Below are 16,894 nucleotides of genomic sequence, written 5' to 3' on the forward strand. Positions count from 1 at the left end.
TGTCCGAGCCAGCTCAACTAAAGGTAAAGCAGAATACCTGTTAAAACGAAATTTCTGCACATTTGTATAATACCAAATTGTGATGAACTAATGGTGTTTGGTCGATGCTAAATTAAATAGCAATTTTTTTTAAATGATCTTTTTTGGTTTGGTTTAAAAGGTAAAATATATGGTTTAAAAGGTAACAAGGAAATAAAGGTAAAATATATGGTTTAAAAGGAAAAAGGAATAAGGAATAAAATAAGGCAAATCGCGTAAAGTATATATGTAATGATAAGTGATTTTTTGTTTCCTGGGGTGTGGCAAACCCTCCCGTTTGCCTGACGAGGCAACGGTAAGACCGAGCGGCGTTCTCGAGTCAGCTGGGTCAGGAGGCGTCCCGGGGACCTGAGGTACCCCCAAAATCGCCCAGTTTCGGACCAAGAACCTGTATTGATTGAGGGTGGTAAACCTTACGGTGTCAACAGAACCCTCAGTCTAGTAAGTAAAGTTGAAGACAACTTCCGGTGAGTACCAGTTTTTTATCAACAATGGCTGGTGAGGAAATGCGAAATGTATGCAAAAGTTTGATGTAAAATGGTTGGTTTACGGTGTTGGTTTATGTGAGTGGAGAACTTTATAGGAACAAATGACTGTGACTTGTAAAGTAATTCATACAACTAATGTTATGAGACATTAAATGTATGGGTGACCAAGACAGGCAAGTGACGACCATGTGTCGTTAGGTGACATCATTGACCATAAATCATCACAGTCTCTCTGCAAATTAGAATAAGTGAAAAGTGCAACATGAAAGTCAGAAAAATGTGCCACCTTATGATCAATGGCCGGTAATGCCCACAGCTTCCTCACAGGAGAGTGCCACCAAAACTCAGGGAGAAGTAAAAGGAATCTATTCAGTGGTTAATGTAGAAACAAGAACAGTCCAAATAGTTAAAAACCCCAATAAAGAGTGTAAAAAACCCATGTTCCAAATAGTTAAAACCCCCAATAAAGAGTGTAAAAAACCCATGCAAATTCAGTCATTCGACAAGATGAGAGCAAAAAAGGAGGGGGAGAGAACTGGGACAGTTCACAGGAAGCTAGCTCAGGAAGTGAGTCTGAGCACTCTGAAGAGACTGACAGAGGAAGTGGTGAACAACATTAGAACACGCTGCACACAGAAGACAGGCAGGCGAGCAGAGGTAAAAAAATATATAAATAAATATATAAAATAAAAATAAATAAATAAAAATAAAATAAATAAAAGAATTAAACTAGGAAAGACAGAGAAGGTAGTTAAGGGACCAAGAAAAAGGGAAATAGACAATAAAAGTAAGTCAGGCCATGGGGTAAAGTGTTAACTGCGTGTTAGAAGGGACTGAGTGGAGATAGTTATAGATAGCGAACACACCGGGATAAGCGAAGAGAGTAAGTGAGGTAGACATGCCAGAGTGAAACGGTGATGTATTTGGCAAGTTAAACTAGATAAGTTGACAGCAGGAAAAGATCTTGGCTTTGGGAGACTTTAGAGGTGTGGTAGCACGTTGATGCACTGTCATACATTCATTGTATAGTTCTGCCTTTGTTTGCCATCTCAGCTGTTTCTAGTTTATATCTCATTATTGTCTGGGATTTAATTCCTGGTTTTATATGTTCTGATCGTGGGTTATTGTGTTTGTGATCTTGTGTTTTTTCCCTCTGTTACTCTGGTCAGTTCGGTCATAAGTTTGTTTAGGTAAATGTTTAAAAGCTTTGCCGGTATTGGATTTTTACTGGTTTAAATAGCCCCCTGTTCTTAGTTTGTTTTAATGTCTGGTTATTACTGAAAGTATGATAGATGTTCATGCATTATTATTAGTGTTTGCATCTGCCTGTCTAGCAGTTTTGTCTTCGGTTTAGGTTACTGACATGTTCCCTTGCTACACATGTTTTTAGTAGTCTGGTTTTGTTACGAAGGTTCTGTTTTGTTTCTGTATCGCTAGTTGCTTTAGTTCTTATGGTGTTTTCCCTGTGTCTTGTGTTATGTTAACATTCCTTTACATATAAATTTCTCTTCCTTGCATAGTCACGGTGGTCCTTCATATTCTTAGTGTTAAAGTGAAGTTACTGTTTAACCTTGTAAATCCTGTAAAGCGCTTTGTGACAACATGTGTTGTGAAAAGCGCTATACAAATATATTTTATTTGATTTTGATTTGAATGTGAAGCCATAAAATGTTTGTCTCACCAGGACCTTCAGGACCTTTTTGGTATTGCTATAATTTTGGTATGGTTGTTCCTGCTATCTCTTTCCCATTAAACGAACGCGCTGGGCTAAAGTGGTTGATAGAAGTTTAAAGCCCCCAACAACATGTAGCTACAAATTGATGCCAACTGAATCAATTTGTAGCAAACTTAATCATCGTATATTACTAGTGTGTACACTCGGAGTGTGAACTGGTTTTTAGTATTGCACTGCGTTACATTTAATAATTACATCATACAAATATTATGCCTCAGCATTACACAAAATTATACATACGGCAAACTTTGTTTCCTCAAATTTGATGTTGAGTTCTTGTAGGCTGAAATGTCCACAAGTTTGGCAGACACAAATGACAGCACATTATATAAATGTCCTTTTTACACGTTTGTAATGTAAACATTGGCTGTGAGGCCAGGGGTGCTCGGTAGGTTTTTCTGTCATCATACTTTGCTACGGTGGAGAAAGTTTGCGCATGTGATCACGTGACTGACCGGCTTCATTTGATTGGTCACTCATACTCAGGTGGCGAGACGTTGGCCAGTCTTCTCACTGAAAAGACGAATTATTTACCAAACTAAAGTAACGGTAGCGCGCGGTGCAAATCCGATTGTAACGGAGTAAAAGTCGCGTTTTTCTCAGCACATATTTACTCAAGTAAAAGTAGAAGTCTTTCATATTAAAACTACTCTTACAAGTACATTTTTGTCCAAAAAGCTACTTGAGTAAATGTAACAGAGTAAATGTAACACGTTCCTACCCACCTCTGATTTTAATATGAATCATATCTCATTCTTTCTCATTATTCCTTGCAGGACATGAGCTCTGACAGTAACTCAGGTGAGTGGAGAACTGTGTCAGTGCTACCTGTCTCACTCCCATGTGAAGAAAGGTGATGAGACCCAGTCACATGGTCACTTACCTGCCTGTATCTCCCCATGTCTGTGTGTGCTTTATGATCATTAGGATAATGACAAATTCCACTTTCATGAATCCACTCAAGATGAGTTGATATTTTCTGTTTTAGGACCAAACAGATTCTTAAGCCATTTTTACATTACTTTTGAAGAAAATCTCCACTTGACTTGAGTTCCTTATAACTGCTCCCAAAGTTTTTCTTCTGGTACAGGCGTGTGTACGCTTCGACTGGTGTTATGTTTTTTTTTTTTTACTTAGCCTCTTTTCCACCTTCACCTTTATACAATGAAGTATAAATACTTTCTATTATAAATAGAACAAACAACACATCATTTATATTAGCAGTGCATGGGATCTCTGTAGCTAACAATCTTAATTGATTTCCAATTACCACACATGTTAAACGACAAGTGCCCAAAGGCAAAGTATTAAACCCAAACATACTATGTGCACGAAATTAGGAGAAGTTAGGTTTTATATGCTTTGTTTTGTGAGCAGCTCTCCTCTCATGATCCTTCACATGGCCACTCAACATGCAGCTTACAGCTCGAGCAATAAGCGTAATCACTGAATTGCACATCCACATACTTATTCATACATACACAATAGAACGTGCATCCCAATAGGCTGCCTCTCCAGTAATAAATGCAAAAACCAGAAAAACAGCTACATTCCTTCACACAAGACGAGTTTTATTTTTGACAGCATTCATTCTAGCATGTGAAATTAACTTTTAAGGTTAAAGGTGTTAAAGTTACCATCCTCTCTCCAGTGTTATGATTACCATCCTCTCTCTCAAAAAAAGTGACATGAGACAGAGACAAAAATACCTGTATATTAGATTATATTAGATTAAATGTTTATGCGTACATCAGGGCCATAGTGGGCCGTTTTTCAGCCTGGGAATTTCATGCCCAAATCCGGCCCAAAATAATTTTTCCCTTGCAAACAGCCCAAACTTGAGATTGACATGAGCCGGCCCACTGGGAATCCTCCATTATCTCCCGATTTGCCACTCCGGCTCTGGCGTACATTAATGTGATCAACTATCTGTAACCTTATCATAGCAATGACCTGTAAAACATTTATTTCCTTTTAGAGAAAACTCAGCATCCGGTTGAATCAACAGAACAAAAATTCTCAAATGAGAGTGAAGGAGGCAGTGATGTCAAAAGCAAGAGTCCACAACCTGGATCTGAAGAACAACCCCTGCAGACCAATCAGAATGAAGGGGACCCACAACTGAACAAAGAGGAAATGAATGAAGAACACAGAACACAACCAATAGTGAAAGAAGATGAGGAGAACACACAAGAGAATAAAGAGATTCAGCAAAAGGCAGGAGAAGAATCCAATCACATGAAAGGTAAAGACATGATCTGGAAATAATACTGTATCATGTACCTTCATATTTTCATCATGATTGTGTGAAGTTTATAATATTAAAACTAAATTCACATACTGTAAATCTCATTTGTCTAAAAGCAATTGTCTTGTTTCTTTTCTTCATTGAAAACGCGATTCTCAAATTGTCCAGGAAAAGACATAGATGGTGCAAAATCAATATCTGATGATATCAAGAATGACGCAAAACAAGTAGTGCGAAAAGGGGAACAGGAGGACAAGGACAAAGAACAAAAGAATCAAGAAAAGGATGAAAAAGAGGAGGATAAAGGAGAAGAAAGTAAAGAGATGGCAGGTAAGAGCAAATGTACACAGATGGACATGGTTAATCCATTGGAGCAAGACTAGTGTGATTTTCCAGAAAGCTGGGTGCTGAAATCTTTTGATAAAAGCCAAGGTGTGACGCCGAGGGCATCGAGACAGAAGCAGCCAGAGGCACGGGCTGAGCATGGCTGGTTTTATTATCCATAGTGAAAATAAACTGAAAAACTCAGGCCACTAGGCAGAAACAGTATGAGAACAACAACACAAAGAATAATGGGAGACGAGATGAAATAAAGGTGAGTTGCGTAGCAGACAGGGCAAGGATTCCCACGGCGAGAGGCGAGGGTGCAGGCTGAATGCGCAGCACTGGACAGCGCGACCTGTGGGAATAAATACAAGCCCTAACTGATAGGTGCAGGTGTCAGTATTCAAGCGACTGTGATGGGGGGAGTGACCGGGAGTGCAAGGGTGTGTTCTGTGTGTTTGTGTGCGTGCGTGAGAGAGACTGAGTGCGTGTGCGCGCCCTCTGGTGGCGTCCAGGCCGACTCACCGTGACACAATGATAATCATATTAACATAGGAGAGGATTTTCTTCATATTTAAGTAAAATGTTATTGTAATGCTAATGTACTATTCCCATCCTATAATATTCGTTAATCAAAGATTAGTTGGTATTTTTTATTGTAGAATCAAATAAATTCTGAAGAACTTTTTTTACTTGTTCATTTCGGATAAAGAAAATCCCAAATCGATCGCCATTTATTGTTATGATTATCATCCTCTCTCCAGTGTTATGGTTACCATCCTCTCTCCAGTGTTATGGTTAACATCCTCTCGCCAGTGTTATTTCACTCAGCAAGAGTGACATGCAGATACAAAATGACAAAAAAAGATCTGTTTATTATATTATATTGGATTAAATGTTTGAGTCCATTAATGTGATCAACTATCTGTAACCTTGTCATAGCAATAACCTGTAAAACATTTATTTTCTTCTAGAGAACTCTCAGAATCCGGTTGAATCAACAGAACAAAATTTCTCAAATGAGAGTGAAGGAGGCAGTGATGTCAAAAGCAAGGGTCCACAATCTGGATCTGAAGAACAACCCCTGCAGACCAATCAGAATGAAGGGGACCCACAACTGAACAAAGGGGAACTGAATGAAGAACACAGAAAACAACCAATAGTGAAAGAAGACGAGGAGAACACACAAAAGAATAAAGAGATTCAGCAAAAGGCAGGAGAAGTATCCAATCACATGAAAGGTAAAGACATGATCTGGAAATAATACTGTATCATGTACCTTCATATTTTCATCATGATTGTGTGAAGTTTATAATATTAAAACTAAATTCACATACTGTAAGTCACAATTGTCTAAAAGCAACTGTCTTGTTTCTTTCCTTCATTGAAAACTCGGCTCTCAGATTGTCCAGGAGAAGACATAGATGGTGCAAAATCAATATCTGATGATATCAAGAATGACGCAAAACAAGTAGTGCGAAAAGGGGAACAGGACGACAAGGACAAAGAACAAAAGAATCAAGAAAAGGATGAAAAAGAGGAGGATAAAGGAGAAGAAAGTAAAGAGATGGCAGGTAAGAGCAAATGTACACAGATGGACATGGTTAATCCATTGGAGCAAGACTAGTGTGATTTTCCAGAAAGCTGGGTGCTGAAATCTTTTGATAAAAGCCAAGGTGTGACGCCGAGGGCATCGAGACAGAAGGAGCCGGAGGCACGGGCTGAGCATGGCTGGTTTTATTATCCATAGTGAAAATAAACTGAAAAACTCAGGCCACTAGGCAGAAACAGTATGGGAACAACAACACAAAGAATAATGGGAGACGAGATGAAATAAAGGTGAGTTGCGTAGCAGACAGGGCAAGGATTCCCACGGCGAGAGGCGAGGGTGCAGGCTGAATGCGCAGCACTGGACAGCGCGACCTGTGGGAATAAATACAAGCCCTAACTGATAGGTGCAGGTGTCAGTATTCAGGCGACTGTGATGGGGGGAGTGACCGGGAGTGCAAGGGTGTGTTCTGTGTGTTTGTGTGCGTGCGTGAGAGAGACTGAGTGCATGTGCACGCCCTCTGGTGGCGTCCAGGCCGACTCACCGTGACACAATGACAATCATATTAACCTAGGAGAGGATTTTCTTCATATTTAAGTAAAATGTTATTGTAATGCTAATGTACTATTCCCATCCTATAATATTCGTTAATCAAAGATTAGTTGGTATTTTTTATTGTAGAATCAAATAAATTCTGAAGAACTTTTTTTACTTGTTCATTTCGGATGAAGAAAATCCCAAATCGATCGCAATTTAATGTTATGATTACCATCCTCTCTCCAGTGTTATGGTTACCATCCTCTCGCCAGTGTTATTTCACTCAGCAAGAGTGACATGCAGATACAAAATGACAAAAAAAGATCTGTTTATTATATTATATTGGATTAAATGTTTGAGTCCATTAATGTGATCAACTATCTGTAACCTTGTCATAGCAATAACCTGTAAAACATTTATTTTCTTCTAGAGAACTCTCAGAATCCGGTTGAATCAACAGAACAAAATTTCTCAAATGAGAGTGAAGGAGGCAGTGATGTCAAAAGCAAGGGTCCACAATCTGGATCTGAAGAACAACCCCTGCAGACCAATCAGAATGAAGGGGACCCACAACTGAACAAAGGGGAACTGAATGAAGAACACAGAACACAACCAATAGTGAAAGAAGACGAAGAGAACACACAAGAGAATAAAGAGATTCAGCAAAAGGCAGGAGAAGTATCCAATCACATGAAAGGTAAAGACATGATCTGGAAATAATACTGTATCATGTACCTTCATATTTTCATCATGATTGTGTGAAGTTTATAATATTAAAACTAAATTCACATACTGTAAATCTCAATTGTCTAAAAGCAACTGTCTGATACCTTGTTTCTTTCGTTCATTGAAAACGCGATTCTCAAATTGTCCAGGAAAAGACATAGATGGTGCAAAATCAATATCTGATGATATCAAGAATGACGCAAAACAAGAAGTGAGAAAAGGGGAACAGGAGGACAAAGACAAAGAACAAAAGAATCAAGAAAAGGATGAAAAAGAGGAGGATAAAGGAGAAGAAATTAAGGAGATGGCAGGTAAGAAGAGCAAATGTACACAGATGGACATGGTTAATCCATTGGAGCAAAACTAGTGTGATTTTCCAGAAATCCTTTCAGTGTACACATAACCATATCGTCAAAAGCTGCATCTCAAGCTGCACCCTTCCATATAAATAACAAAAAACACTTACTTATGTAACTGTTATAGCTAGTTGAACCTTGACATGGTCTTGTTTTTCCCTAAAACTGACAGTGAGGGACTTCACCATTTTAACTGGAAACACAATTAAAATTGATTTCATGAAAGAACATTTTAAACTTTTACCGGGTCTGAAGATCCAATCAGTGAACAACCGTGACGTCATTGTGATGTTCTACCTGCAACCTGACACACCGAAGACGCTTTCTCATATACCTGGTAATGCAAATAAACATGTCCCTCCACCACAAACTTTTAATTTACCTTTGAAAACACGGTACAAATTTCCCACAAACATTTTGATGGCTTATATCCTCATGTAAATGTTGATTAATCAGAATTTATATTGCAGTCCAAAACATAAAAGGTATTTGTCTCTGTCCATAGTCTCCAAGCCTGCATCTACATATCTAGACTGTGTGAAAAAGTGGATTGAGGCTCAGGTATGAGTGAATTCTTCCTATATTTTCTATAATGGTTATTCACTATTTTTGACTTGGAATGTAAGCAAGCATTGTTGGAATATAAACAGATTGAATAAAGTACCAGGATATGAAAATATTCTAGAAATTTAAATGATGTAAACGCTGTGATTTTATGTATTAGTCCCATGTAATTTTTCTTTATGCAGAGTAACAGGGGATCTAATCCTGAAAACATCACAAAGGTACAATAAGTTTTAAAAAAGCCAGATTATCTCAGTTTTGTAGAACTCATCTCACTGGCTTTGCTGAGAGACAAGTGATCAGTGTTTGCTGTTTTGATACTTGTATTCTGTGTGTGAGAGAGTATTTATTTTTTCACAGGAAAGCACCAAACACATGAGAGAAGGTAAGTTTAGAGAGAAGGTTATTTATTACAGTGCTTAATTGTATCCTCTTCTGCAATGACAATGATGATGTTCCCTGTGCCACTTCAGATATATTTTTTAATATTCTTTTAAAATTATTTTAAATCAGTGAAGTATTTGTCCTGCATGAAATGGCATATAAAGGTTTATGTGATGAATGGATGACATTGTCACAGGCGAGGTAAGACAGGATGCAGAGACAAGCAATCCACATACATGTAATTTTATTATAACATAATAGTGTCTTCAAAAGTAGCGCTTAGCAAACAGGCAACACTAAATGTAGAACACACGAAATCGACTCACAAAGAAGAGCAAAGGGCAGGACTAGCACACACAATATATGCGCAATACATAACGTGCCCCGCGTGTAACACATTAGACTGACGAGATGTATTAACATATATTCAAACAACCACACCCACAGGAAGTACATATATGGATGTGGATTATGTATACACAGACCTGAAGGGAGGGGTCCGGGGCTGTAAAGTGACAGACATGATTTAAATGGAGTACTAAAATATACTGCAAATATTGTAATTTACATAAAAATAAAAACATGCAGATGATCAATGATGTCAGTAACGCGTTACTTAGTAACGCGTTACTCTAATCTTACCACTTTTTTCGGTAACGAGTAATATAACGCGCTACTATTTCCAGTCCAGTAATCAGATTAAAGTTACTTATCCAAATAACTGTGCGTTACTATTTTTATTTTCCCTAGTAAAATATATATTTTATCTTTCTTCTTGGTCAGTTCTACTTTTGCGTCTGACCGTAGCTCTCGACTTCGCACGCTGCGCGCGACCTTGTGAAAGCGCGAGCACGTTTTCCAAGTCATTTTTTGCAGTGTCCTCCCGTAACGATATGTGGTAGTATAAAGAAACACCCCTCAAAAACAGAGGAATGATGAATTTTAATGTTGCTTTGTGTTCCTCGTTTGAAAAGTGCTGGAATTTTGACTAACGTAGCCTACTTTAAAATGCTTGAAATTGTAATGGTATTTCGTTTCACAAGCTGTTTGACTGAACAGTTTGCTTGTATTATGTTTACAAATAAATTTACAAATAACACCGCACAGCTACACAAACGTAATGTCAGGAGATACTACTTAAAGGAGATACGACGTCGCGCGCCAGGGTTGCGTTATCAATAAAGTTTCCCTCCTCTGGATTTTTGGATTAAGCAGTTTCTGCCTCGGTTACCGAACCTGCTTCAATACATTGTTACTGTTAAAAATGCACTTCCAATAAAGTGAGTATTGGAAATATTTATTTTGCTGCTGAATGAAACTATTAAAGTAACTTGTAATCTAACGTAGTTACTTTTAAAATCAAGTAATCAGTAACGTAACTAAGTTACTTTTAAAAGGAGTAATCTGTAATCAGTAATCAGATTACTTTTTCAAAGTAACTTAGCCATCACTGCAGATGATGCAGAGGTAAAACGTGCAATGTGGAAGTTGATGTGCCATGTGTTGTGAACTGTTTCTGTACTGTTATTATGTACTGAAGTTACACCCACAGTTATGAAGTGAAGCCTGCAGCAGATTGTCTTATTTGGTTTTAGGCTCCAGATGGACATTGAGACCCCGTCACCACCAGAGGGTCAAATACGTCTCTATCATAAGTGGGAAAACACTTGGTGTTCATGAACACATTCTGCAAATACTCCACAAACAAATACCAGACCTGCAGGATGTGTCTACAGTGGAGGAGTGTGATGTTATTCTGCTGTTCTGCCCCATTGTGTCTCGGGCTGGTACTGACATTGAAGCAGCACTGACGCTCATTACTGAAGCAGGTAACTCTGAACCTCTTCATTGTGAACACATAAGATGTTGGACACACACTGCTCCATCATGTTTGACAAGATAAAGTCCTGCTCACAACATCAAGTCTTGCTCTCTGTCCACAGACTCCAAGCCTGCTGTTCTAGTGGTGCTCCATCACACATTTGACCCAGACAGCACTGTACCAGACAGCAGCAGATCTGTAACCAGGAAGAACACGACCACAGTGGACTGTCTGTTCCATGAGTATCGTGGATTATTGAAGTGCCCAAAAAATGAGGACACAGTAAAAAAAATAGTAGAAAACCTAAAGCCTCAGGTACTGATCACAATTTTAGCATGTTAGTTTTCTGTTTATCTCTGAATCTGAGTACTGATGTAGGGTCAAATCTTTTGTTAGTTTTAGAGTGTTTTTGTTAAAACAAAGCACACATATAGCCTCCAACACCTGAAATCTCCAGTCATCCAGAACAGGTAAAATAGTTGTCAGAAATGATGAGTTACTGGATACAAGTTTCTTTATTAAACATACAAAGTGTGACCGGCGAGGAGTGCAATAAAAAAGAGAAAGCGATCACACCAGTTTCAATTCTGCATAGATTACCGTGGTCTTAACAAGATCACCGTTAAGGACAGGCACCCTTTACCCCTCATGCCGTCTGCCTTCGAAGCACTGCAGCAAGCCACCATTTTCACTAAGCTGGACTTGCGCAGTGCTTACAATCTTATCAGAGTGCGTGAGGGGGATGAATGGAAGACTGCTTTTATTACCCCTTCGGGTCACTACGAGTACCTCGTGATGCCGTTTGGGCTCATGAACGCCCCAGCAGTCTTCCAGCGGTACATAAATGAGGTATTGAGGGAGGCCTTGGACCACTATGCATTCATCTACTTGGACGACATACTGATATACAGCCAGTCACTCAAGGAACACGTCGGGCACATCAGAAGGGTTCTCCAGTTGTTGCTGGAGAATCATTTGTATGTCAAACTGAAAAAGTCTGTGTTCCATACGGAAGAGGTCTCATTCCTCGGTTTCCGGGTCTCCGAAGGCAAGTTGGCCATGGAACCGGCTAAAACCAAAGCTGTAGCCTCCTGGCCTGTGCCCACGTCGATCCGTCAGGTTCAGCGCTTCTTGGGGTTCGCCAACTTCTACCGCCGGTTCATCAAGGACTACGGTTCTGTGGCGGCCCCCCTCTCTGCGCTCACCAGCAAAACCCTAAGGGGTTTTGAATGGACCCATCAGGCCCAGGCCGCGTTCGACGACCTCAAGGGAAGGTTCGTTTCCGCCCCTGTGCTCCAGATGCCGGATCCCGACCTCCCCTTCATTGTGGAGGTGGATGCCTCTGAGGCAGGGGTGGGGGCCATCCTGTCTCAACCGTCTGGGAGCCCCCCTAAACTCCACCCCTGCGCCTTCTACTCCCACCGTCTCACTCCGCCCGAACGCAACTACGACGTGGGCGATAAGGAGCTCCTGGCCCTCAAATTGGCCCTCGAGAAGTGGAGGCATTGGCTGGAGGGTGCCAAACACCCTTTTGTGGTCTGGACAGACCACAAGAACTTGGCATACCTCCAGCAGGCCAAAAGGCTTAATCCGAGGCAGGCTAGGTGATCGCTCTTTTTCGAGCGGTTCAATTTCACTTTGTCATACCGGCCCGGATCCAAGAACACCAAGCCCGATGCCCTCTCTCGCCTGTGGGAACCATCCTCTGTTTCCTCCGGCCCTGAAACTGTGATTCCTCCCACCAAGATCCTTGGTCCCTTGGTCAGGGATACCGACCCTGGGGGGGGACCAGCAGGACGACTCTACGTCCCGGCCCTGGTCCGTGGGCAAGTCATGAAATGGGCTCATGCCTCACAGTTTGCCGCCCATCCGGGTGCTCGGCGCACCCTTGAACTGGTCAGGCGTCGCTTTTGGTGGCCCAACATGGACCAATCTGTGGGCAGCTTTGTGGCCGCCTGCGCTGTATGCGCCCAGGGGAAAAGCCCACGGACCAAGCCCACGGGGCTGCTCCACCCGCTTCCGGTCCCTTCTCGTCCGTGGTCGCACCTCTCCCTGGACTTTGTGACTGGTTTGTCCCCCTCCTGGGGCAACACAGTCATTCTGGTCATTGTAGATCATTTTTCGAAGTCCACTAAGTTCATAGCCCTACCTAAACTCCCCTCTGCTCGTGAGACAGCTAACGTCTTCCTACAGCACGTGGTTCGTGCTCACGGTTTTCCCGTGGACGTGGTTTCTGACCGTGGACCACAGTTCACAAGCCGTTTTTGGGGTGCCTTCCTTAAGCTCCTGGGTGCCAGGGCCAGCCTCTCCTCTGGGTTTCATCCCCAGAGCAATGGCCAGACGGAGCGGGTCAACCAAGACCTCGAACAGACGCTCCAATGCCTGGCTTCTTCCAATGCTACCTCCTGGTCTGATCAGCTGATGTGGGCAGGGTATGCCCACAACACCCTCTGGCACTCGTCCCTGGGCATGTCGCCCTTCGAGTGCCTTTACGGCTATGCTCTGCCTATGTTCGCTGACCAGGAAGGGGATGTGGCGGTACCCAATGCCAGGGCCCTGGTTCGCCGCTGCAGGTCGACCTGGCAGTGGGCCCGCGGGGCCCTGCTCAAGGCCTCGGCTGGCCACAAGCGCTATGCGGATAGGCATCGCCTTCCGGCCCTGTCTTTCCGTCCTGGATAACGGGTGTGGCTGTCGTCCAGGGACCTGCCGGTTTGCGGTGGAACTCGGAAACTGGTGCCGCGCTTTCTGGGTCCCTTTAAGGTCGAGCGGCGGGTCAATCCGGTGTCTTACCACCTGTCCCTTCCTTCATCTCTCCGGGTGCACCCTGTGTTTCACGCCTCGCAGCTTCGGCCGGTTCTGTGACGTCTTCCCCGCACCGCGACGCCGCCTGCCCCTCGTACGGTCGGTGGGGGCCCTGCCTACACCGTCCGTCGGTTGTTGCATGTCCGTCGGGTCCGGGAGCAGTTCCTGGTTGATTGGCAGGGGTGCGGTCCTGCTGACCGCTCCTGGGTTCCGGCCAGCCGGGTCCTGGATCAGACCCTGGTCCGGAATTTCCGCTGGGACAGGGCCATCGCCTTGGGCCCGCGGGGTCTCGGGCCTAGAGGGGGGGCTCTGTCAGGGCTGGCCCCAGGGCGGCTCCTCCGGTTGCCACCAGGAGGAGCCTGCGAGTCAGACCACAGACATTTTTAGTAGACATCTGGTTTTGTTACTAAGGTTATGTTTTGTTTCTGTATCGCTAGTTGCTTTAGTTCCTATGATGTTTTCCCTGTGTCTTGTGTTATGTTAACATTCCCTTACATATAAATTTCTCTTCCTTGCATAGTCACGGTGGTCCTTCATATTCTTAGTGTTAAAGTGAAGTTACTGTTTAACCTTGTAAATCCTGTAAAGCGCTTTGTGACAACATGTGTTGTGAAAAGCGCTATACAAATATATTTGATTTGATTTTGATTTGAATGTGAAGCCATAAAATGTTTGTCTCACCAGGACCTTCAGGGGACTGCCCCCTGTGTATGTGGGTCCATGGTGGGTCAAAGCCTTTATTGTCTTAATAGTAACTGCAAAATTGTTGTTGTATTCCATGCGTAAGAAACTTAGTGTGATGCTTTATCAGCACTGATTGAACAGAGGGATCCTCAGGGACAAGCAGCTATGATGTCACTGTTGTATCATGGGGAGTCAGATGAGAGGGTAACATTGGAAGATATTTTGTGATCTGTTTTATCAGAGATCAAGAGAGGGTTTGTTGTGATTTTTGGTTTTTGCTTAGCACTAGCATTAGCAATAATATATTTTGCTTACCCTTTAAACATAATATAGGAATTAAATGCAACTACTGTTTTAGATGTGTCCGAGCTGTGAACCCTAAAGAGGGGCCTTAGGAAATCATGATGTGTAAGGAGTTTAAAAGAGAAGATGACCCGGTCAACGGGAAGTTGAGGACCGCAGTGTTAGACTGATAAAGGAGAAGTACAACATACCGGTGTATGACAGCATCCCTTTGAACAGATATTCTAATATGTTGAAACAAATGGATAAGTCATGTCTGCTTGAACAGCAAAATCATGTTTGCTCGAACAACAACACCATGTAAGGCATAGAACAGGTATCACCAAATGGCGGACCGCGGTCCGGATCCGGACCCGAACGCCGTCCTGTCCGGACCCAATCACATTCCTGATTAACTGGATACGGACCCAAATGCCAAAAAAATTTTAACGGGAGACTATATTTTAAAACGGAGAATTTATTTTCAGACGAGTGTTACGGTCACCACCCATTTGAGTGTTACGTTCAACCCCCCCCGCTCAACAACTTTCGTTCGCCACCCCCCCCCCCCCCCCCGCTCAACAACTTTCGTTCGCCACCGCGAACCCGGACCTAAGGTCTGAGCTATCTGCCAAAAATGGACCGCGGAAAGATTTAATTGATTACCCCTGGCATAGAAGAAGATCTGAGCGTTTGGGGGTGGGGTAATAGTATATAAAGACTGCTTGCACACACGCTTGTCGGGTCTCTCTGATGTAAATGTTAGAATGTGAGATCCCCAGAGATATCTCTGTTTTAATAAAGGCCTTTTTGATATTGCTATAATTTTGGTATGGTTGTTCCTGCTATCTCTTTCCCATCAAACGAACGCGCTGGGCTATAGTGGTTGATATAAGTTTAAAGCCCCCAACAATGTGTAGCTACAAATTGATGCCAACTGAATCAATTTGTAGCAAACTTAATCATCGTGTATTACTAGTGTGTACACTCGGAGTGTGAACTGGTTTTTAGTATTGCACTGCGTTACATTTAATAATTACATCATACAAATATTATGCCTCAGAGATATAGCATTACACAAAATTATACATACGGCAAACTTTGTTTCCTCAAATTTGATGTTGAGTTCTTGTAGGCTTAAATGTCCACAAGTTTGGCAGACACAAATGACAGCACATTATATAAATGTCCTTTTTACACGTTTGTAATGTAAACATTGGCTGTGAGGCCAGGGATGCTCGGTAGGTTTTTCTGTCACCATACTTTGCTACGGTGGAGAAAGTTTGCGCATGGGATCACGTGACTGACCGGCTTCATTTGATTGGTCACTCATACTCAGGTGGCGAGACGTTGGCCAGTCTTCTCACTGAAAAGACGAATTATTTACCAAACTAAAGTCACGGTAGCGCGCGGTTCAAATCCGATTGTAACGGAGTAAAAGTCGCGTTTTTCTCAGCACATATTAACTCAAGTAAAAGTAGAAGTCTTTCATATTAAAACTACTCTTACAAGTACATTTTTGTCCAAAAAGCTACTTGAGTAAATGTAACAGAGTAAATGTAACACGTTCTTACCCACCTCTGATTTTAATATGGATCATAACACTTTCTCATTCTTTCTCATTATTCCCTGCAGGACATGAGCTCTGACAGTAACTCAGGTGAGTGGAGAACTGTGTCAGTGCTACCTGTCTCACTCCCATGTGAAGAAAGGTGATGAGACCCAGTCACATGGTCACTTACCTGCCTGTATCTCCCCATGTCTTTGTGTGCTTTATGATCATTAGGATAATGACAAATTCCACTTTCATGAATCCACTCAAGATGAGTTGATATTTTCTGTTTTAGGACCAAACAGATTCTTAAGCCATTTTTACATTACTTTTGAAGAAAATCTCCACTTGACTTCTTAGTTCCTTATAACTGCTCCCAAAGTTTTTCTTCTGGTACAGACGTGTGTACGCTTCAACTGGTGGGTTTTTTTTATTTAGCCTCTTTTCCATCTTCACCTTTATACAATGAAGTATAAATACTTTCTATTATAAATAGAACACATCAACACATTGTTTATATTAGCAGTGCATGGGATCTCTGTAGCTAACAATATTAATTGATTTCCAATTACCACACATGTTAAATGACAAGTGCCCAAAGGCAAACTATTAAACCGAAACATACTGTGTGCATGAAATTAGGAGAAGTTAGGTTTTATATGCTTTCTTTTGTGAGCAGCTCTCCTCTCATGATCCTTCACATGGTCACTCAACATGCAGCTCACAGCTCGAGCAATAAGCGTAATCACTGAATTGCACATCCGCATATGTATTCATACATACACAATAGAACGTGCATCCC

General features: G+C 41.9%; 2 protein-coding genes across 4 annotated transcripts in view; both read left to right on the plus strand.

The window, feature by feature from the left end:
* The window catches only part of LOC143518458 (uncharacterized), a 203,616-nt gene that overhangs the window by 28,029 nt on the left and 158,693 nt on the right, over positions 1–16,894 (plus strand). The window lies entirely within an intron of this gene.
* Positions 1,035–16,452, plus strand: LOC143518318 (uncharacterized). The gene is made up of 16 exons (XM_077010757.1): positions 1,035–1,184; positions 3,039–3,063; positions 4,241–4,507; positions 4,679–4,840; positions 5,809–6,075; positions 6,238–6,408; positions 7,351–7,617; positions 7,796–7,957; positions 8,175–8,339; positions 8,508–8,563; positions 8,752–8,787; positions 8,927–8,951; positions 10,546–10,779; positions 10,894–11,087; positions 16,176–16,200; positions 16,388–16,452. Exons 1-16 carry the CDS (start codon positions 1,035–1,037, stop codon positions 16,450–16,452), a joined length of 2,271 nt encoding a protein of 756 aa, XP_076866872.1.

This window comes from Brachyhypopomus gauderio, chromosome 7 (genome assembly GCF_052324685.1).
Source record: "Brachyhypopomus gauderio isolate BG-103 chromosome 7, BGAUD_0.2, whole genome shotgun sequence".
Taxonomy (NCBI): domain Eukaryota; kingdom Metazoa; phylum Chordata; class Actinopteri; order Gymnotiformes; family Hypopomidae; genus Brachyhypopomus; species Brachyhypopomus gauderio.